The sequence below is a fragment of the Aspergillus fischeri genome, genomic scaffold (genome assembly GCF_000149645.3).
Source record: "Aspergillus fischeri NRRL 181 1099437636265 genomic scaffold, whole genome shotgun sequence".
In the NCBI taxonomy this organism is placed as follows: domain Eukaryota; kingdom Fungi; phylum Ascomycota; class Eurotiomycetes; order Eurotiales; family Aspergillaceae; genus Aspergillus; species Aspergillus fischeri.
Window position 1 is genome coordinate 106,070 of NW_001509761.1, and position 22,847 is coordinate 128,916.

General features: G+C 47.2%; 4 protein-coding genes across 4 annotated transcripts, besides 8 other annotated features; 3 read left to right on the forward strand and 1 right to left on the reverse strand.

The window, feature by feature from the left end:
• Positions 1-932: part of a mobile genetic element that runs on past the window's edge.
• Positions 933-1,026: 94 nt separating this feature from the next.
• Positions 1,027-1,079: a microsatellite.
• Positions 1,080-3,656: 2,577 nt separating this feature from the next.
• Positions 3,657-5,621: a mobile genetic element.
• Positions 4,269-5,045: a mobile genetic element.
• Positions 5,622-7,685: a mobile genetic element.
• A 552-nt stretch (positions 7,686-8,237) lies between these two features.
• Positions 8,238-8,283: a microsatellite.
• Positions 8,284-8,852: 569 nt separating this feature from the next.
• NFIA_000930 (uncharacterized protein) lies at positions 8,853-10,294 on the forward strand (the record flags this gene model as incomplete). Its single annotated transcript, XM_001258645.1, has 5 exons — positions 8,853-8,976; positions 9,152-9,310; positions 9,370-9,731; positions 9,783-10,058; positions 10,184-10,294. The coding sequence occupies 5 exons, from the start codon at positions 8,853-8,855 to the stop codon at positions 10,292-10,294; spliced, it is 1,032 nt and encodes a 343-aa protein (XP_001258646.1).
• A 3,270-nt stretch (positions 10,295-13,564) lies between these two features.
• Positions 13,565-13,683: a microsatellite.
• Positions 13,565-13,684: a microsatellite.
• Positions 13,685-14,013: 329 nt separating this feature from the next.
• Positions 14,014-14,610, forward strand: NFIA_000940 (uncharacterized protein; the record flags this gene model as incomplete). Its single annotated transcript, XM_001258646.1, has 2 exons — positions 14,014-14,016; positions 14,065-14,610. The coding sequence occupies 2 exons, from the start codon at positions 14,014-14,016 to the stop codon at positions 14,608-14,610; spliced, it is 549 nt and encodes a 182-aa protein (XP_001258647.1).
• A 759-nt stretch (positions 14,611-15,369) lies between these two features.
• On the reverse strand, positions 15,370-19,673 carry NFIA_000950 (uncharacterized protein; the record flags this gene model as incomplete). The annotated part of the gene is given in 7 exon segments (XM_001258647.1): positions 15,370-15,719; positions 15,767-16,276; positions 16,334-16,409; positions 16,539-17,436; positions 17,445-18,990; positions 19,048-19,538; positions 19,630-19,673. Coding segments are annotated over 7 exon segments (3,915 nt in total).
• A 1,531-nt stretch (positions 19,674-21,204) lies between these two features.
• On the forward strand, positions 21,205-22,195 carry NFIA_000960 (putative acetyl xylan esterase (Axe1); the record flags this gene model as incomplete). The annotated part of the gene is made up of 3 exons (XM_001258648.1): positions 21,205-21,555; positions 21,604-21,783; positions 21,848-22,195. 3 exons carry the CDS (start codon positions 21,205-21,207, stop codon positions 22,193-22,195), a joined length of 879 nt encoding a protein of 292 aa, XP_001258649.1.
• Positions 22,196-22,847: the final 652 nt, after the last annotated feature.

The window sequence follows — 22,847 nt, forward strand, 5'->3', positions numbered from 1 at the left end:
CACCCAACATCAAGCGGTTGTAGTAGGTGCGATGAATGTGAAGGCATACAAAGAGGAATAATATTGTTTTCTGCGCAGATCCGGTCGAATTTGGGTGTAAGATGACTCCCATGGCCGTCAAGAATCAACAGCTGAAACCGGCCTCGTACACGCAAATTTGTGTGTGGGATAAAGTGCTTTTGTAGCCAGCGAAGGCCTATCTCATCAGTAGTCCAGCCATTATTTGAGACCTCAAACCGCCAGTCTTTTGGTAGGTTATCAAACCAACCCGCAATAGCAACTTTGCCCTTGAATATCACACATGGCGGTAGTGAATAGCCATCTGCGCAGATTGCCTCGATAGCAGTAACCCATTCACGATTTCCTGGCTGTAATATTGAGCGCCGACCATAGTATTCAGCTCGAGTAACCACCTTCTGCGCTGAAATAAGACCCATTGCAAATCCTGTCTCATCAAAGTTGTAAATATCCTCTGGTTGGATACCGTTCTCATTAATAATGCATTGTACAGTTGCAAACCACTCTCATAGTGATTTTGGGTCTTCATTTAGGGCACGCCGGTAATCATAACGTCTTGAAAAGCGTGTACGAAGCTCATCACGTCGCTTAATAAAGGCTGATGGCCAATTCTTGCCTACAGTAGGCGAAGGGTTGGTTCCGCGCGCAGCAAGAAGGATATTAGCCATTTCTGCTACAGTAGCAGGTCTAGGCGCTGCTCCACGCGTATCCATAGAGATAATCCACTCAGTAAGCGAATCCTCTTCTAATTTAGTCAATTTATGACCAGGGGGGCGTTGATCAACGCGTGGAAGGCGTCCCTGGGCGTGGTGGTGTAGTGTAGCAGGCGGTATCTCATATAACTTCGCTGCTGCACGGAGAGATTTGATGCGGCCATTTTTAATATCATCAAGAGCTAATAAGATCCTGCCCTCCTGATTGGCCGATTTCTGTTGAGATTCAGAGCGAATTGGTGGCATGGTAGGTGGTTGAAGTTGTTATGTAGGTAGGAAGACGCGATTTTGGATGGGGTGTCTCGCTTGGCCGGGTGTCTCGCTTGGCCGGGTGTCTCGCTTGGCCGGGAATTACGTTATCTAGTCTAGATATAACTTTATAAGGGCTAAATAGCCTAAGCACCTAGCAGGCCCTGCCTACTATACTACCCTCCTCCTCCCTCTTAGGGGTGGTAGTTCTCCTAAGTATGAAGTGTCAAGGTGCAGGCTCGCAGGCAAGCAGGGGTGGGTTAAAGAGGTAGTTGACACTCAGGCTGGCTATACTAATCCTTATCTAACAGTCCCAGGCTGCAGGTAGGCTGGTACATGCAGGCTCTATAGACAGGATGTAGCTCAAAGAGCTTTAAACAGGTTTTGGAATTGTGCAGTGAAGATATTCCCAAGGTCATGTGATTCCTCCTCAGCAATGCCAACTCCTATTCACAGCAGCACCATGACATGAAGTACTGCTATATCAGCAAGATTAATAGCAGGCTCCTATATAGGGTGTTTATAACCCACCTATTTAACTAAGTATTCTGTATAGCAGTCTTACCTAATTTACTTCTTATACTTATCTAGGATCTCTTTAACTATATATTTAGCTTTGCCATTCATAAGCCTCAGGGGTGGCTGATAATCATTATTTAACTAACTTAGGAATAGATTATCTATAGTAGGCTATAAGAGGAGTATTTATTATAACTAACTATAGTAGATATATAGGAGGTATAGTAGATATAGTACTTATACTCCCTAATATACTATAGCTCCTCTTCCTAAATAGCCATCTAATAGCCTAGATAAAGCACATGCTAATAAGGCACTAAACCCTTAATCAGGTTACTATAATAACTATAGTACCTAATTAGTAATATTAATAGGACTTAGGAGAGAAGAATTAGATAAAGATAAAGATATACCATTAGTAATAGTAGTAGTGGTAGACTAGATACTAAGTATAAAGAGGTAGATTATATATAGATATATAATAGGAGAGATTATATTTTAATAAAGCTAAGTTAGACTAGGAGATTTAGAGAGTAGTAATAATATTAGTAACTAATCTTATATATAATAAAGATAATATAGTAATACAGAGACTATAGAAACCTATAGTAGATAGTTGTCACGGTGCTGCTGTGAATAGGAGTTGGCATTACTAAGGAGGAATCATGTGACCTTGGGAATATCTTCACTGCACAATTCTGAAACCTGTTTAAAGCTCTTTGAGCTATGTCCTGTCTATAGAGTCTGCCTGTACCAGCCTCCCTGCAGCCTGGGACTGTTAGATAAGGATTAGTGTAGCCAGCCTGAGTGTCAACTGTCGAGAGCCTAATGGGGCCTCTCTTCAGAGGCTCGCTCCCTGCCCGATTAGATATAGCTTCAAGTCACGTGACCCGCTGCGTAGATACCTTCGCTTCTTCCGCTGCCCCTTTCTAGATAGTGATCTAATACAATCATTTCCCTACGATTCGGCTCCACAGTAGGCTTGAAAGGTTATGAGCCCTTGTTCTGTCTTCAGAGAGATGCTTAACACCATCTCCTAAGGTCTGAGCTACCAATTCCTCCGTTTCGCGCGGCAATCGCACGAAAATTCGAAAATCCTATTGTGAAGCCATACAAACCTGAAAGACTGTGCCAGGGACCTACAAAGGCCAGGACAGATCAATATAACGTAGAATCCGCAGGCAGAAGCCGCCAGATTCCACCAATCCATTCGATCGTCTTCCCAAACGATTCGAACCAGATATCGAACGCATCCCATCATACGCCGAACGTCCAAAGAGAACCGCGAATACATACGGGATAGCCATACAAAACACGAATCCGCAAGACATGGGGGACCGAACCGGGCCCTCCGAGATAGGGAGACCCAACGTGGCAAGACCTGAGAGGGGTGCAACAACTATCCCAAATTCTCAACCAGCCACCCCTGCGTCAGAAGAAACTGAATTGATTATAACGCAAGCCGATCTACTGCCTGCAACGCTGCCGGATAGAATCGACGGCATTCAAGAACGCCTGAATGGCCAAGATAACCTACAATTATGGCAATTCTACATAAAGAACCAGCTAGAAGCGAATGATATCGAATGCCTCATACGAAACAACATTCCCAAGCCAACGCCAAACCACCAACGCTATTCGGATTGGAATAAACTCTCCAAGACCATACGCTCATGGCTGCTCAGCCAGATCAAATCCAACATCGTTCCAAGCCTGATCTCGTCACCAGACCCGAAGACGTACGCAGACGACGCTTATCAAGCCATCATCAACGTAGTACGCGGATACGGCGTATCCAACACACGCCTAACGTACGATCGAACCATGACCATGAAAAGAGATGATTTCGGGACTACGGAAGAGTTTGTCAATGAATACATCAAGCAATGGCAACTATCCAATGATCTAGGCGCTGAGATCTCACCGTTCAACGCCTGCATCAAGATATTCCGAGAGCTCAATAAGGAATTGCCGAATTGGGTGGCAATCATGGAATCTAGACTTGATGAAATGAAACCAAAGGAAGTCACCGTTCAATGGTTCCAACGATTATGCCAGAACGCGATTGGTAAGTCGCGGGAAGCCACCTACGATTACGCTGCTGTAGCATACAGACCTAATCGAATGCAGCCATCCAACCAAAATACAGCTATAAAGCCTCAATCGAACCCGCAGGGACGTATCCAACGAAGAAATATGCCCCCAAAGAACACACATGGGGCAATCCACGCGCAGAATTGGAGAAACCACACGCCCACAAAAGTAGATAACAAATGCGCCTATTGCAGGATGCCAGGCCATGGCTGCGATACGTGCTATCACCTCACAGAAACAGGTAGGCCTAACGGCTGGAGACCTATCCCAGATCTCTGGTGCTTTGCATGGCGCCGTTTGCCTAGCCAGAAGCCGCAGGAGACCTCCGCGCAAGCAATATCTACGAATATCAATGACTTCACCATCGAATACTCAGCCATGAGCCTTACCACTATGGAAATCGCGGCAGCTGCCCTGCCGGACCAGAGACGGCAATGGCTGTATGATTCCGGCACCAGCAAGATGCTCACCCCGGACCGATCAAATCTAGCCAACTATCATGAATACGGCCCCGGAGAAGAGCCGTATACATATGATACAGCTGGAGGAGGCAAAGTAGCCGCAAGAGGGCATGGAATTGCTACAATCACCATGGAACTAGGCAATGGCAAGCATGCTACGATTCGGACCAAAGCATACTATAATCCAGATATGCCATTCGGCATCTTCTCATCCGAAATGGCGCGTAAAGAGCTGGGCATCTATTGGTCCAACAAAGATCACACACTTCGGGAACTATCAAATGATCGAATCTGCGGCTACACATACAAAGAACTCAGTGTCCCATTCATCAAGATTATCCTGCCGTCTGACTTGCCAGCCAAACACCATACAAATGCAGACGCTGGGAAAGCCATATCTCTTGCAGCAGTCGACGAAGCATACAAAATCCACCGCCGCCTAGCTCACGCAGGCATCCCTAGACTAAAGAGCAACGCCAACATCACTAAAACTGACTTCCACTGCGAATCTTGCCATATCGGGAAGGCCAAACGACTAATATCCCGCGATCCACAGCCTCGTCCAAAAGACCCAACGGAACTCTGGTACGCCGATATCCAGACATTGACACCTATTGGTTTCGGCGGATACAAACACTATCTGATCATGGTCAATGCGACGACCCGTATGGTCCTGACAAGGCCGCTCAAAGAGAAAAAGGCATCAGACGAAATGATTAACATGTGCAAGAATCACCTCATTACAACCGGCCGCCAGATACAGCGCTGGAGGCTGGATAATGGAGGAGAATGGGCCAAATTCGCTAAGCACGCGAAAAAGGAAGGCATCCGAATTGAATTTACACCTCCCCGAGCACCCGAACCGAACGGTATATCTGAAAGATGGGGAGGCTATCTAAACCAAATCGCCCGCGTCATGCTAATTGATTCTGGCCTACCCGCGGAGATGTGGCCATTTGCCATTGAAACCGCAGCGTACATATCCAATCGGATGAATCGTCAAGACGAAACGAAACCTCCCATCTCCCAATGGAGGGAATATTTCAACCTACCAAATGCTGATGTGACGCTCAAGCATATCAAGATATTTGGATGCCGTGCGTACGTACACATTCCGAAGGAAGACCGCGTTAAATCACGGAAAATAGACCCCCGAGCCGACATTGGATATCTCATGGGCTACGAAGGAGAAAATGGTCATATCTACAAGATTTGGATCCCCTCAAAGAACAAGGTCATACGCACGCGGGATGTCACCTTCTACGAAGAGAAAACATACCGAGATGACCAGCAAGGAGGCCTTCCTACGGCCCCAGGAACTGGTCCAAAAACAGGCCCGCCGTCCGGCGATACACCGGGGGCAGCAATGAAGCTACCTCCCATACAGATTACCATGGCACCGGCCTCAAAGCCGAAGAAGGCCGTATTCCAGGAAACCAAACAAGCCGAACCACCAGCTCCTGCACCTGAACGAATCGAATCACCGATCCGAGGCCGCGTCCAAACGATTTCGGATAGCCCCGAAGCAGCAAGAGACATTAGACAAATCCGGGATGCCCCAGAAGTCCCTGAAATCAACATGACAGATGTGCTGAATGCAACCGCGTATATCCAACGGCCTCAAATCCATCAATCTCCCTTTGCCGACGCTAGGGAACACACCAAAAGGGTGCCAGAACCTAATGATATCGGCATGGCAGATGTCCCAATCGAATCTATCGAATATCCCCAAGATACCGACGATATTGAACCTGCTAACCGAAGATTCTACGACGCACTTACGCATATCAATCATTCACCAGGCACCCCAACGCCGGCACCTCGCTCCCAAACTCTAAGCGAGCCAGCCCCCAACCAGCCAATCAGAGCGCAGGAAATCCAACATCAATCTGATCTAACAACTCGAAATGAACGACATGCTTCAACTCAAATTGGACGACAGGCATCAGCTGGAATTAAACGCCGTATCTCACAGAGAACAAATAAGGGAATAGCGGCACCCTGGTATGGCAACGAGCAAGCTGATAAGGGCTGGGGCCTAGCCGCCGCCGGCACTGAGAAAATCAAGGCGTATAAGGTCAAAATTCCATCGAATTTCAAGCAAGCAATGGCATCGGCCCAGAAGGACGACTGGTGGGCCGCAATGGATGATCAAATCAGACAGCTTACTGCGATGAACACTTACAAACTTGTCCCAAGACCCCAGAAAGGCAATATCCTACCGGGAAAATGGGTTTACGATTTGAAAATCGACTCGGATGGATACATCGATCGATTCCGTGCCCGCTGGGTCATCTGCGGCAATCGACAGAAGCCGGGAATTGATTTTGACGACACGTACGCCCCAGTTGCAGCCGAAACATCAATTAAGATGACTTTGACTGCTATAGCTTGTAAATCTCTCGAATGGGAGCAATGTGACTTCGTCACCGCGTATCTATTCGCGATGCTCCAGAAATATCAAATCTTCATGGACCAGCCGACTGGATTTGTGCAAGATACTAACCAGGTTTGCCAGCTACAGCAAGCTTTATATGGCCTTAAGCAAGCTGGCATGCTCTGGAATGAAACACTCAATGAGGAACTTGTGAAGATCGGATTCAAACCAATCATCGAAGACGCCTGCATCTACAGAATTCCAGCACGCGACTTCTACCTCATGCTTTACGTCGATGATACGATAATCGCGGCGCCAACGAAGCATGACATCAAACAAATTAAGGAAGACCTATCTCGTCGCTTCAAACTGAAAGAGATGGGCGAACCATCGCGCTTCCTAGGATGCCGTCTAGCGAGGGACTACGACAAAGGTACAATCACTCTCGCTCAAGATGCATACACCGAAGCCTTCCTAGCTAGTGTCAACATGTCACAGTGTCGTAGCCAGACGACACCGATGAATCCGGGATATCGAACGCTCGTATCGAACCCCGAACACCTGAAGAATCTGGAACCATATGGAGATGTCAATGGATACCAAGGTTTCACCGGAAAACTCAATTGGATCAGCCGCAAGACACGTCCAGATATCAACTACACCGTTTTCCGCGTCCTTAGACGTAATTCCTCTCCGACTATTGAGGACCTCAAAGCTGTCAAGAACGTTATGCGTTTTCTTAGGGGTTCCACTGACTGGGGAATCGTCCTAGGAGCCGAGAAAGACCGTGGATTGGAAGCCTACGTCGACGCCTCATTCCAAGACCATGAAGACGGGAAATCAACTGAAGCGTATATCATCATGTACGCTGGCGCCCCGATTAGCTGGGCATCCAAGAAACAATCATTCGTCGCCACATCGACTACTATCGCCGAATTCTGCGCCTATAGCGAGGCCGTCAAGGAAACACTTTGGATCAGGAAGCTCGCTATCGCCCTGGACCTGCCAGTCGACACGCCTACCTGGATCCATACAGACAGCAACAACGGCCTGGATGCGCTTAAGAAGAACGGATACGCTTCAAGCCTTAAATGGATCAATAATCGCTACTTCTTCGTCAAAGATTACATCCAGAAAGGCGATATCTCGTTCAAATACATCGATGGCACCAAGAACCCCGCCGACGGCCTCACCAAGCCGCTCAACCTATCCAGTTTCAACGAATTCCGCTCGCTGATTGGTCTACGTCAAATCAAAAGCTAAGGAGGGAAAGGAAAGCCGGAATGATTGCGAATAGCCTCATATTCTACGTAGTAGAGTGTCAGGTCGCTCAGGGGGGTGTGTCGAGAGCCTAATGGGGCCTCTCTTCAGAGGCTCGCTCCCTGCCCGATTAGATATAGCTTCAAGTCACGTGACCCGCTGCGTAGATACCTTCGCTTCTTCCGCTGCCCCTTTCTAGATAGTGATCTAATACAATCATTTCCCTACGATTCGGCTCCACAGTAGGCTTGAAATCAACTACCTCTTTAACCCACCCCTGCTTGCCTGCGAGCCTGCACCTTGACAATAGTATTAATAAAGGTCTGCTATATAGATATAATAATTAAGTATATAGATAAAGAAGATTATAATAATTAGTATATATTATAGTAGTAGTAGTAGAGGTAGAGAAGGAGGTAGAGATTAGTAGTTATTATAGATTAAGATAAGATATAGATACTAAAAAGAAAGGTAGTAAGAGATAGCAGAAAGTAATAGAGACTTAAGAATTTAATAAGGTATAGGAGCCCATGCACAGTAGCATAGAATAGTAGGTAGAGAGCTAAAATAGTAGGTAGAGAGCTAGAATAGTATAGTAGAACAGATCTTAAACTTTGAACAGAGCCAGAAGACAATATATATATATGATATTTACTATTTATTAAGCCTGTGGATTATCTATTCTAGGCACATCAAATATCTCTGCAGCATGTTGAACGCTAGAGATTTCCTTCTTTCTCAAAGCAGATATTGCTAGTTGGATCCTCCCCTCTTATTCCACTAAATTTTTAGTGGTTTAACGCGGTTTTAGTGGTATAGTAGCTATTTGGATAGCTTCAAATTTGAATATGTTGAACGCGTCAAATTTGAATGGGGGGGTGGCGGCTGACCCGGGAATTACGTTAAATGGCCTCTATTATGCAGGAATTGCAATCATCTGACTGGGTGCATGGTCGTACTACATCAGCCTTTCAGTACCTACATGGGGTAACCTTGCCCCATGGTGTCGATCCGACTGCTGTTCGTATATTGGCGCTCAGGCCTTTGCAAGGCAAACTCTAGGTGAGAGCAAGGCTGCAAGGCTGAGCGCCTCGTTGCTTATAACTAGATATTGAGCTCCGTGAAAGAAATTCAACAACATCGAGCAGGCGAGTAGGCAATATGTCCTCCATCTTCCACGACCAATCGCTTTTGGACGCATTCAAACGTGCAGCTTCCAACGATCCTGCGTGTTCTCCAGATGCTCTTAAGCTGAATGTCCTAGATTGGTGCCTGGAGCCTAATGGTAAGTTATGGCCATCTGAAATGTGCACTATCACGAAATTGGGGCTTACTGGATGGATAGGCGGGTATCATTTAATCGCGCGACAGGCTCCTGTGCCTGAACTAGCTCAGTTGCCTGTACCTGTACTACGGATCATGTTGGTTCCTCCAGTATATAGAGATCTCGACTAACATAGCATTGAGCTTCTCGCCCCTGGACCTGCCAACCAGTGTCTCCGCAGAAGGCTTTCTCTGGCTCTTTGATCACTATGCTGCGCCGTCTGCATTTCTTGCGGGAAGATTGCGGTCGGTCACACACTCTTTCGGTGCTCTGAATGATATGAACGGCTATAATTGTACGTGACATAAATATCTTTGATGTGGATACTTATTGATAACCGTTACTTATCCCAAGGCGCCTGGTTTCACTATCTGTGTAAGAATATCACCGTCACTCGCGATGCCCATGGTAAGGCGTCGATATCCGATCCTGGACCAGGAGCGCCGCAGCTCAAGCACGGAGACTTGACGTGGATACGGTCTGGGTATTTTCTGCGCTGGGCAGTGGGCTCGAATCGAGATCCAGAAGTAACGCTGATCTGTTTCGAGCCGTCAATTTCTCTCAAAGAACGTCTTCAACAAATTCCATCGTCGTCAATATCAAACAGCGTCGTCCGTGACCCATATAGTCTCTTTGCCATCGTCCTGGAGGAACTGTCCCTGCAGATGGACAACACGGTCGGGGATGTCCTGAACGTCTTTCAACACATTGAATGGGTATTTTGGACCTCCAAGCTTAGTGCACCTGGATCGTGCTGACCTTCGCAGAACACCCTGACCACTGCAAGGTATAGGGAATCATTCACCTGGCTGCACGATGTCTCCAAGCATATCCTGTTTCTGCAGGAGAGCGCTGAGGCCACGCTGCTCACTTTGAGAAATCTGTCCTGGCATCACGGCCGTATCCTCGAAACAGTTCCTGACCCGGACCGCCATGCAACTGAAACGGCACAGGAAATGCTGGCACACGCCGAGACGCAGTTCCAGTCCACCAGTTTGCGCCTGAAGAGTCTTGAAAAACGAATGGACAATATTATCGCATTAGTATGCCTCATTCCTTTCACTGATTGTGATCCAGGACAAGGCCAAGAAACACTAATAGTTATCGTATTGATCAAGTCCTTCCACCTCATCACGCAAGACGGCAATCGAATCATGCACGCTGATAGCAATTCCATGGCAACCATTGCGATCGTAACACTCTCCTTCCTGCCAACGACGACCGTATCCGTGAGTCCTATGTTTCCGGTGACTATGGAACTTCATTGCTGACCATCTAGGCCGTATTTGGGAGTCAGTTCTTCGATTTCGACCCTTCTACAATCCGCATATCGCAGAGCTTCTGGATCTTCCCGTTATTCTCTTTTGTGCTGACTTTGGGGGTTTTTTACTTGGTCACGTATATCCATCAAGCGAATGCCGTCCTTGCAAGATTGCTACGCATGCGGAGGTGGGGACGGTAATACGTATATTTGACCGGACTGGTCTTAAAATGGAACGAGAAGCATTTGGGATGATAGTAAACGGCCATTCAAGGAAAGGGATTCTCGAAACAAGGCCATGATGTCACTGTATTCGAACTTACGCTGTTAACAAAGAAGCTGGACAGTTGATGCTCAATGAAGTCCCTCGTTAGAAGCCCCAAACATCTGCGCCCTCTCATCTTCCGTAGACGACGGTTTGCTTGGGCAGTGGGGGCCTAATTTATGCCACTGCATACAAAAGTGGATAATCCCTGTGTATAGCCCGATTGCACATATAGCAACGGCTCTATGTAGAAACCTAGGGAGCAGGCCATTTTCAAGGAGAAAGCCGAGAGAGACCCATCGAAAATAGCAAAAACATGAGGCGGCCTACCTTGCAAGAGAGACTTAGATCTTTTTGTTTCCAGACAATCATGGATATCTCGAACATGATCTCCAGGGAGGCGGTCGAAAAGAGAACGACTCTTGCGATATGGAAGTTACGGAGGTCACTGTCTCTTTTCACATAGGGGATAACGATCGACACAACAGAAACGATGAATAAGATTACCAAGATGCCTCCTTGCACATTCAACGCAAGGACAGACTTGGTGGCCCTATTGTGGCGTGGTGAACTGACGGCATTGTATGCGCGTATAAGCCGACATAATACATTCGCAGTAAGAAAAACGTGAACATACCAGCAAAAATTTCCAACTATTCCCGTGGCGAGAACGTTTCCCGGCAGTTCTCTCTCGGGGAAAAGAACATGCAATGCCTTAGATAGAATAATCGACGTATATTGTGCTCATTCATTAATGAAGAAGGTCCTTGGCCGGTACGCGAATGTCATGATCATGGAGATACTCACATTATATAACTTAGAAGACAGAAGAAAAGAGATTTGAATGGAATCGCGTTCGGATGGTGCCTTGGTCTTCTGTAGACATGCACTGACGAGAAATGCAAGCAATGCAATACCAGTCATCATATTAAAAGTAACAACCACAATGAGCGTGATCCTTTCCCATGACGCATATCTCGGTTGAAGACTTGGTGAAGGCATATTGTGCGGGGAATACTGTAAGACCGAGGGTATGAAGCGTGCACTCTGTTCCGGGGAGAAGCTGACTATTCAAGCTCTCTTATGAATAAGTTCTCTGATAGGAAAAGTGAAAAGCGCGGATAGTTCCAGCAGCTCCATCCACATAAAGATCTGATTTAGATGAAGAGAGAGTGGTGGAACACAACTATTGCCCAGTCATATGCGGTGCTTTTCGACGGCTTTGGGGAATAAAGGGGAAAGAAAGGCTGTCACTGCTGTAATATGTATGTATGTATGGTTTGCACGCTAACTGATCGACCGTCAGGTTTATTGGTCGCTTCATCCACGGGGGACATGGACGTTAGTGTGTGAGGCTGAAGGGGCCACAGCGCCATGTTCCGTGTCCCTTGACTTGGATATGTAACAATCTGGCATACATGATGAGGAAAAGCATAGGCAGATCGACCCCATAAACGTGCACAGGAATCCCGCTCCTCAAGATCGGGTTCTACCCCGAATGCTCGCAGTTTACGTCGAGCAACGGCTCTGGGAACAGAGAAAAGCCTTGTCCTACACTCCTGCTTACTGCCTGGGCCTCAGCCTCGCTGCATTCCTGGCACCTCCAGTTGCCAAGGAGCAAAATCAATTTAATGAAAATTCAAGTATCATCAACATCGTTGAACGAGTCCATCTCTAATTAAACCATCCGTACTCATCTGCAATGTAATATTAATTGAGAGCAAGCAATATTGGAGGGCTAAAACTAATTAACAGAACTCTTTATGCGCCTTACTACTGTCCTTAACAGGAATATAATTTGTCCTCTTAGCTGGCTGAGCTTTGTTTAGCTGGCACTGGTGCATCTAGTACTAATGAATTCTATTCTATAATAAGGGTTCAGTTAGGGTTACTTGGATCTACTTTAGTCCTATATAATTATGGCTCCTATATTTCTGAACCTTAAGCTTATCACCAAGAAGCTCTAACTACTACTAGATAATTACTTTATATTATTTATTTAATACTCTTAGTCATACCCTATTAATAGGATGCTAAATAGCTGATAGATAGCTGTGATATGGAGTAACCAATTCCATATATTTAGATGGAAACTGAAGCTAACTAGTCCCTACTAAGTATAACTATTAACTATGTAAGTCATCAGAATAACTAGAAAATAATATATCACCTTTCTAAAAGACTATAGAAAACATTAAATCACTGTATATAGACTATGGGCGCCTTAGCAGCAGGTTAGGCTCTGTAATTTATTACTAGTAGACTATAGTACTTAGATTTAATTATTAATAATTAGCCTTTGACCTCTTTTTCCCTGCTAGACTAATATATAGTAGGGATAGAAAAAGGAGCTTGTGTAATCTCTAAGATATAAGTCTAGAATTTTAAAAATATGCTTATTTCTTATCATCTAAGTATTACAGGAATCTAATAGAGCCCATAGCAACCCAGGAGTAAGAGATAGATATACTAGACTATAATAGGGGTAAGTATATAATTTAATCATAGAATAGACTTTAGAATAATCTTATATTATTATTATAACTAGAGTGTGCCTTAAAGTATTAATCTTTAAGGCAAGACTATGTTTTACTAAAGAGTAGACAGAGTATGATGTATATATATAGGCCTATATACTAATAGCTAATATACAGTTAGCCTACCTAGGATAGTTAGGTAAAAGGTCATGAGAGCATACATGTGCCACATAGGGTAAAATAATCCAGAATGGAGTGACTCTATGTTATAGAAGATAATATTAGTATAGCTAAGTAAGCTGAAGTAGTTATAGATAGTATAGAAGCTAGTGATAGGCAGGTGTCACACCCTAGGATCCTTCTCTGCTGTTCTCTGCTAGAGTGCTAGTCAACTTACTTTAGGAACAGGGTGATATAGTCCCTGGACTATATCCAATCCTTACCTAAGGCCTACCAACTAGGTAGCCTAACAATATACCATATATTACTTATATACTACTTTGGTTATGTGCTCCCTAATTTATAAAATAACTATTTAGTTATACCCTACTACTACTACTACTACTACTACTACTACTACTACTACTACTACTACTACTACTACTACTACTACTACTACTACTACTACTACTACTACTACTACTACTACTACTACTACTACTACTATATACCATGTTCCAGTCCATTTGAACTCAATCCTTTGTGCTAAGCAGCACATTTGAGAGACAATGCATTGTTAATGGCAAGCAACAAACAAGCAACAAAAACAATGGGACAGCTCTTCTGACCTGTTCTTCTTTGTCTGGCTCATTCCGATATTGTCTTATACCTGGTGTCTAAGAAGCGAGACCTCTCTCCCTAGGACGAATATATTATTCTCGAATGACTCTCAACCAAGTCTTCAATCAAGACTTCATCCTTCTCAGATTATTCCCAACTCTTTTTCTTCCCTATACCTGCCGCCTTTCGTTTACTACACGATCCCGAAGGTCATCATGGTAAGTTCAATCCCCAGTTCACCCATACAACCCACTAACAATCCCCAGGATAGCTACAGCCCGGAGCTGCAGCAAAGGATCCGTGACCTCGCCAACTACCCCATGGACAAAAATGAGGTATATGAGGTCTGGACTGAGATCCTCAAATTCCACTTCCCCATCTCGCAAACTGACAGGCCTGGCAACAACGAGTACGTCATCCAGGCCACGCCCAGCACCGTCTTCCCCTTCGTTCAATTGTCCGTCACCACACGACTAGGTACGTTTGAAACCACCCGGTTCCTGTTTCTCCACTGCAGAAGCTCTCCGAGACAGACACAAGGACCGCCCTCGCGCCGGGGCGAAGATCGTCTGAGATTGCAGCTGACCGAGGCGCTGACAGCCATTCCAATTCACGATGGGCTTGAAATCCATGGTGCGATTACTTTCGGCCCACACATCCGGTTCTACCGGTTGATGGCGAACGGTATCTTTGGCTGTTGCCTCTGGGATGGGAGAGACAGCTTGCATGTCCTTCATGACCATTGTTTTATCGCTCAGCATCTAGAGGAGATCAAGAGCGACTGGCTCTCGGTCTATGTGCCGGAATATTAGCGGATATATCTCGTCGCGTTGCCAGTGAGGAACAAGATGGCGAAGTATGGGAACTAGTCATAGCTGTGGATGATGTTCGCGGGAACAACGACGTTCTTATTTTATCAGGTTTCTTCATGGATCCCTGTGGTGACAGATTGATCTTCCATAATTGTCATGCCCTTCCAGTCCTTACGCAAATACAATCGATGCAGCAGCTGAGTGGACCAAATCACGAATTATTGTACGTTAATCCGTAGATCGCTCAGCTGATGTTCGTATTTACAGGCAAACACTCGAAATCCAGCCTCAGATAGTCTCTGTTCCCTTGAATGAGATATGTACAGTAAGTCTGGCCTGAAAATAATGCCCCTGCCCGGCCACAGCTAGGGTTGCGCGGTCAACAAGTGCACATGGAAGAGGTAGTGGGTTTTGGTCAACTCCGAAAGCATGTCATGCACTTATGCAATTGTTTTGTGCATCATTTACATATTTCTTTAATTCTGAAAAGACAGAGGTCTTCTCAAGGGGAGTCGTATCTGAACAAATCTTATGTACGTTAGCAAGACTGGTCCATAAGTCAATCATAACGGGGCCTTTTCCTAACCATCTGGTGGCGAGACAAAGATTTCCTGGGACGCCTCTTCGATAGGCAGATCAATGACAGCAGTGTCGGGAAGTTGGGTTGCTCCAATATTGGCGTCTTTCGTAGGCTCTTCTGAAGGTTCGGTGGACGCGCATTCTGGAACAGCAGGCTTATCCTCATCCCCGAATTTTCCCTCATCTTGTTCGGGGTTCAAAATCGTCTTCTCCGAAATGGGGATCCGCCAACCGCTTGAAGGCAACTTCCCCGGTGTTGATCTCCTGAAAGACATCATCACGCGCGACACGATGACCCGAAGGCAGGACTCTGCTCGAAACCAAGACGCTGCCACCAAGTGCTGACATATACTCTCGTTTCACAAATGACAGAATTTCTTGGATTTTCGATAGCGTCTTGTCCTCAACTGCCTTGATCATCTCTTCAAATGCTTGTTTGACCGTCTCCGCACTTGCACGGAACATAGTCCAGCGAGCCTGGTCCACATGCGCCACCATGGCTGCTTTCATTCGCGTGAAACTTCCCGTACCTAGAAGAATTAGTGTCAAAACAAGCCTCGGATCGGAGTGGTCATACCGCGTTCCGCAACACAGGTTTCGTAGGCAGGTTCCAGAGCAGTAGCAATCACAGGTTGAAACATGCGGTTGATTTCCTTTGCGTGAGCCACCGTTGTTGCCAGATTCTCGTTACATACATCTTTGAGAAGCGCCTGGTAATTGCGTAGCTGATGAGATAACAAATGGAGACTTGCTACTGGACCGTTCTGGCTAGTTTCGTGCTCAATGTCGTCGTGGAAAGATTTCAGTAAGCGTCCAGCATCAGATGCAGCGCCCTGCAGAAGAGAGTTGATGCGCCGCGAGAATGTCTTCTCCCAGCCCGAGGCGATGGCCTTGATGATAGGTTCGATCAGCTCGGCGTTCCAGTCGTGATGCCCTTGAGAGTTCGAATAGAGTCCATTACGGCGGCATATAGCTTTGTACGTGGACCAGTAATAACCTCCAGCGGTGCGATCGCTACGGTCAACCGGCGCTCCCCATCGAAGCACAGTCTTGTTTGCTTCAACCGCGGCTGGCGTGAGGGCGTTCTCTGTTCGCACGTTAATAGATCAGAACTGGTTACTGACGATGCACATAGGCTACTTACCACATGCGTCGAGTACATTGTCCTCGAACTCTTCTCGTATCTGCTGGTGGACGCTTCGGACTTGCTTTTCGAGCACCTACTCGGACACGTCATTGTCAGCAACCTGTAAAAGGCATGATTGAACGATTACAAGAAGAACGGTAGGGGATGGGTCAAAGAGAGAAGAGCCATACAGAGAGTGTTGATAAGGACCATTCGCACTTACACAGTCGAGCTTCTGAAATTTGTCCTGCACCATGCTATTCTGTCTGGTCTTTTCGCCGTCAGTGAGATGGCTACCATCTCCGTCTGGGCAGGACCACAAGCGAAGAGAGTTCAAAAGTTGACTGAGACTGTTCAAAAATTTCCGAGAGTTGGCTTCTCGGCTCACTTCCGTGAGTTTCTTGCAGTGGGCCTGAAGTTGAGGAACCTCGGTCTCTTCAACCGACTGGAACCCGGGTACATCGGCTTCTTTGCGCAGTCGTCCTCGCAGCTTCTGGTAGCCCCGGGATGAAACACAGAACACAGGAAGAGATTTCGCAACTTCATCGTAATCGCGAGCATCAACATCTGGATTGAAGTCGGCAGCGTCCTCTTCTTCGGCGAGCTCCTGGTCAAGCTCTTTGACTCCGGCGGCGAAATCCTGCTGTATTGCACCTCGAGAATATTCGTTGCGGCCGGAGATAGCTATCGCGCTCATCTTAGCTTCAATCTTCGCGTCAGCTTCGTCAATGTTTGAAATCATTTTCCGAACTTCCTTGATCTGAGTCTCGAGATCTTGTTTCCGGCGGCGGCTTTCCTTCTTCGTCATCTTGAGTTTCGAGATCTTCTCCGTGATTTCTTCTTTAGTTAGGGGAACACGAGACTCTTCAGCCTGCTCCTCCTTGTCATCAGTTTCGTGGTCAGAGTCGTTGCTGTCTTGGTCACTATCAACATAGTCGCTATCAGCGTCACTGTTTGGAGTTCGAGCCTTTTTTGGCCTTCCAGATTTCTCATTGCTCGAGCATCGTTTCCGTTTCTTGGAGACCGAATTCTCTCGGGGAGCAAAAACAGTCTTCCCATCCTCAATGTCATCTTTTAAGGCCTCCCAGACGTCGAGGACTTCGTCCACCTCATCGCGGAAGCTGTATACACAGCTTTGGATTCTTTCAATTCCTCCAGCCGCTGCTTCAGTACTCGCCTTTCCTTGGCAAGTTCGTCAGATTGAGCCCAATGTGCGCCCATCTCCTCCTCGAGACCTAATGACTCCTGACACTCGATGAGGCTGATGTCGTCGGTCTTGCTACAGATGAAGGTGACGGTATTGAAGCCACCATCCATCTTCAGCTGTCGCTTGAAGGTGTCACCAAGCAGCGATTTGGCGGCTTTGTCATCGACTGCTCGAGTAATCGGAGCCACAATCCATAGACCCGTACACTGTTTCATGTAGCCCTGAGCAACAGCAGACCGGGCAGCATTTGAATCGTGAACACCTGGCAAATCGACAATGACGGCGCCGGTCGATAGTGCCTCAGCTTTGACGTAAAGACGGACAACCTTGATCAAAGGCCAAAATTCCAAATCTCTGGCAGGCTTCTTGTCTTTATCCTTCTCGCCCGTCGTCTTCTCCTTGCTATCAACGAAGAATTGGAGCTTCTTGTAGAAGCGAAGAGAATCGGACTCGGCAATTTCTCGCTTGCTGCCCAGTACATTTTGAACATTGGGATGCCTCATCAACTGCTCGACTGAGCTATTCTGCAACATCTCTCTCGTAAGTTTAGGGTATACAGCCTTGATTTTGGCATATGCGACGCCCGCTTCGCTTTCCTCACTCGACGCTTCGCGAGAGACGTTGCCACTGCCATCGAACAGATCATGAAAAAGAACCCTGAGTTCCTTCTCCCAATCTTCCCGCGCGATGAACTCGATTTCGGCCTGATAAGGATCATCGCTGGAGTTGTAGGAAATCTCGGTCACCACCGCCGTGCAGGCGCGCATACAATTTGTCGGCACCAATCTCTCCTCATCGAGCATGGCATTGATGATGGATGACTTTCCGGCCCCCGTGTTACCGACAACACCGACAATCGTCTTGGGCTGCGCAGCCTGGCTTTGGACTTTCTCTATAGCCTGGAGCCACTGGGACGCATCTTCGCCCGCCACGCGACCGAGCGGCTCTTTCAAATCTTCAAGTAACTTCACTCCTTGTTGCACGGCAGCCTCAAGAAGCTCGGGGGTGCTTTTAGCAAACAGGTTCTGTAAGGAGAGCTGCTGCAGGACCTTGGGCGCGGGACGATCTGTTGTCGCACTGGCTTTGACTGGAGTGATTTGGGACAACGGACTTGCTGTCGAAGGATCTTCATTGAGAGTAGAGGAAGCAGTTGTAGAAAAAGGGTGTCCTAGTACTCGTCCTAGTTCAATCCACATGTTCTGGCTCCATTTGTCCAATCTGTCCCAGTCTTGCTTCATCAATTTAAACGCTATCTCTGAATCAAAATGCTTCACATAGGCATCGAAACCGTCTTTATGCGAGAAGAAATACTGGTAGAACCCAGCGTTGTGACTTGTAAACTCACGCAGTTCCGGCGGCAATTGAGAAGTGGATGCACTGTGGGCGCGAGTAAACAATAGGGCTCGGTTTTTATACCGTTCGCGGGCATCTGGAGGCAGGATATTCCACTCCTGAACAAACTCGCGTTCTGTAGCCAGTCAGCAAGTTGCGTCGTACCTGAGTTACGAAATGGTAGCTCCCTCACCGGGAGAATATTCCGCATCTATGCCGCTAGCGAGAGTTTCTGTGAGGCGCTCATGGACAAAGCCACGCATGGCACACTCTGTGAGGTAATCCTGAGAGCCTGCGGGCAAGTTATTATGTCCTTGAGTGGCCTCTTTCGCTCCAAGGAGACGTGCAGGCGACTCCAATCCGCTCATACCACAGGCGTGGGGCGGTTTGGGTGAGGGCACTCGATTTTCATTATTAAAGGACCAGTCTCGAGGTTCAGGTTTAATCCTCGTATCCGACCTCACCGATCCTCCATTCGCCGGGGCCAGATTGGAAAGTGGCTCAAGGGGATCCCGTCGCGCCGGGCTTGCACGAGAACTCAGGTCCGAATCCTTGATCGCTTCGACGGCAATGACACGGTCAGCAAAGGTGTCCAATTCCGCAATAGTGTTCCTCGAGGACACGATAATGCCATTGTGCCGGAACACGACAGGTTCAATGTGGGAAGCTCGTAAGTATTGTTTTCTTATATCTTCGAATTTGGTATGCTGCAGTCGATCGGAGAGCACGTCAGTATCTGGTCCGCTACAGCTGAGAGATCATGTGGCTCACTCACGCCGCGACATCTGATCCACAGGACATCTGTCTCGTAATCGGCATTGCCGGGGTCTTGTCGTCGCGGAGGACACCAACCCAGAAGACATTGGGATTCGATAGTTCATCTGGTGTCTGGGACTTGACGTTGTGATGAAAGGCGCTGCCATGGTTCAATGCCTGGTTAGGTGGGTACCATGACGGAAACTGATCGGTACGACACTCACATTGTATGGGCCTCCATGCCCCTGAATGGCGGGAAGGATAGCATCTACTTATTAAAGAGAAGAATTAAGACTGTACACAGTTGAGTGTATACTCATAATAAAGCAGCAGGAGTACAAGTGAAAGTATTAATGGATTGATTGCATGAAGAGTGAGGTGACAGCTATCTACTCCGTAGATACATGCGTGCGCTTGGTTGAGGCCATACAACAAAAAGCAAACAGTCCCCAATGTCGCGTTGACGCGTTGAGATGTAATTCCTGATCGGGTTAGCGCGGCTGGTACCTGACACTTTCCATATTGGGACTAACTTCCATATATCACGTGGTAATACAGTATGCAGAAATATATATGGCTGCATGGCAAGATGGCAGTACCTAGGTAGTCTTGCTTCGAGGAACTGACACTGAGAACTGATTGCCGGTTTACTAAGGAGTCATAAATGAGTAAGGTATCAAGTTGATAAAAGGTAACAAGAACTCCTGCTCTGCATGTCATGTCATTTCTAGTCAGTCACACACCAAAATATATCTCTGACGACTGCTATGGCTAAATGAATCTGTGTTTTACAACTCGTCTAATGAGCTGGTAAAAGTCTCTAAAGTGCCTCGATTTGAGCGGATCGAGCATAATTGAAGAATCGAATGGAAGAATCTGGCCCTTTGATTCTAGTATCGCCGATACGAGCTGCTGAGACAGATCGGCCGGATACTAATGCCTAATGCCAAAACAGCCCTCTGAAGCTACCCAGTCCTCGCTTGTGACCCTCAATTCAGGCTACATATACCAAGGGGACCCAAATTAGCCTATTTTCCCCACACAAGCTGCATTGATTTACATCACTTTCGACAGATGAAACGCAGGCTGTTTCTTCAGCGTTGCAGATCAAGACAATTCGGCAGAACAGGGCATTTCTCCGCACTATCTAGTGCTCAACACCGGAACATGACCAATCCTACAGCCGGCCCGGACTATTTACCCCATAAATGCAAGTGCTTTGATGTATCCGTCCAGCTCTGTTGCAGGGGTGCGGGCTATAAGCATCCTGACATTTCGTGCGCTCTTTTGCTCCACGGCTAAAATCACTTTCGACTCCAGGTCTTGGGACGTCTTTTGAGCCAGTTCGTCTTTGGAAGCTATTGATCTCAGCTCGCCCTCTCGGGGCAAAGGAACAGGTTCTAAATAGGAAATCGGACGACAGGATAGACAAGTGGCATTGTATATTCGCATAACGTGAGGACTCGTCTGGGGGCGCCAGGTCTATAAAAAGATCGTCAGGACCATCATTGGGATACTAGAGGCTTAGGGTACAGATTGCACAGGCTCTTTCAGATCAGATTGTTTCGCCCGTTTCTCAATATCCTTGTCAAGCATGTTGTTCACAGCAGTGACTCTTGCTCTTTTAGGCCAAGCTTTGGCTGGCCCAGTTGATCTTGAAGAACGCCAGAACAGCTGTCCCAATATCCATGTCTTTGGTGCTCGTGAAACCACCGCCCCCCCTGGCTATGGTTCGTCGTCGACCGTTGTCAATCTGATCCTCAACGCCTACCCAGGCTCCACCTCCGAGGCAATCAACTACCCTGCTTGTGGAGGTCAGTCCTCCTGCGGCGGAGTCAGCTATGGCAATTCGGTGGTTGCCGGAATCAACGCTGTCGCGAGCGCCGTGAACTCATTCAATCAGAGATGTCCAAGCACTCAACTGGTCCTTGTTGGATACTCTCAGGTACCTTCTCCATATTGAAACATCCAGTCACGTCTAATCCCGTTACAGGGCGGTCAAATCATGGATAACGCTCTCTGCGGAGGTGGAGATCCCAACCAGGGCTACCCCAACACGGCCGTTCCGTTGTCCTCATCGGCCGTCAACATGATTAAAGCGGCTATCTTTATGGGCGATCCCCGCTATATCGCGGGTTTGCCGTACAATGTCGGCACCTGCAGAGCGGGTGGCGTAAGTGTGACCTTCAGTTTTCCTTGACTTGTAATGTTGGATCTAACCACTCCCCGTCATCTAGTTTGATCCTCGTCCTGCTGGCTTCAGCTGCCCATCTGCAAGCAAGATTCAGTCGTACTGCGATGCTGCCGATCCATACTGTTGCAATGGAAACGATGCCAACACTCATCAAGGCTACGGCACGGAGTACGGACAGGCAGCTCTTACATTTGTCAAGAGCAAGCTGAGCTCGAGCGGCTCGGGAGGGGGTTCGGGAGGTGGTTCTGGAGGCTCTGGAGGTTCGGGTGGCTCCGGTGGAACCGTTGCCCATTACGGTCAGTGTGGAGGTCAAGGATGGACTGGCGCCACCTCATGCCAGAGTCCCTATACCTGTAAAGTAGTCAGTCAGTGGTACTCTCAGTGCCTGTGAGCTTGACCGATTGAGCAAGGTAGTGTTTGAAGAATATTGCTGCTTGGGTAGTTTTAGGAGGTATCTTTCTTCTTCTACTTGCTTCTTTGTGTTGTGCGTCTTTTTCCCAGGACCGAATGTTGGGCGGAGGACAAATATCAATCATGTACAAAGCGGACAAATCCAAGGACAGATATCGAACCAAGTATTGAACTCCTCGGTATCTGATGCGTATACCCGTACAATGAACTAGGTGGCTATCACAGCGTCTTTGACAATGGACATTGATGACTCTGACGTCGACAAGGCATAGTAATACGCGGTAGCTTGCGTACATGTTGCTGTCGCCCATTTTCCGGTCGAAATTCACAGGAGAGATACTCAAGAATGGCATTTTGTTACGCTTTCCGACTGCCGAGGAGAGCAAAGGGGGAAGTTTTGTCCGCTGTTGTTGTGGTAGGCATGCCTCTGGATTTGGTTGGATTTCCCGCACCTTTAATCATGGATCTTCATGAATGTGAGCCAATCCATTCATTCTTTTACCTTCTGGGACTGCCATGGCTGCATATTCGCCGTATTATTCGTCAGGACTTTCACAGCATATCCACAATTCATACCTAGGCCACTGAAATGCGGGGGATTTGCGGGAAATTTGGCCAAAGAAGGACATAGT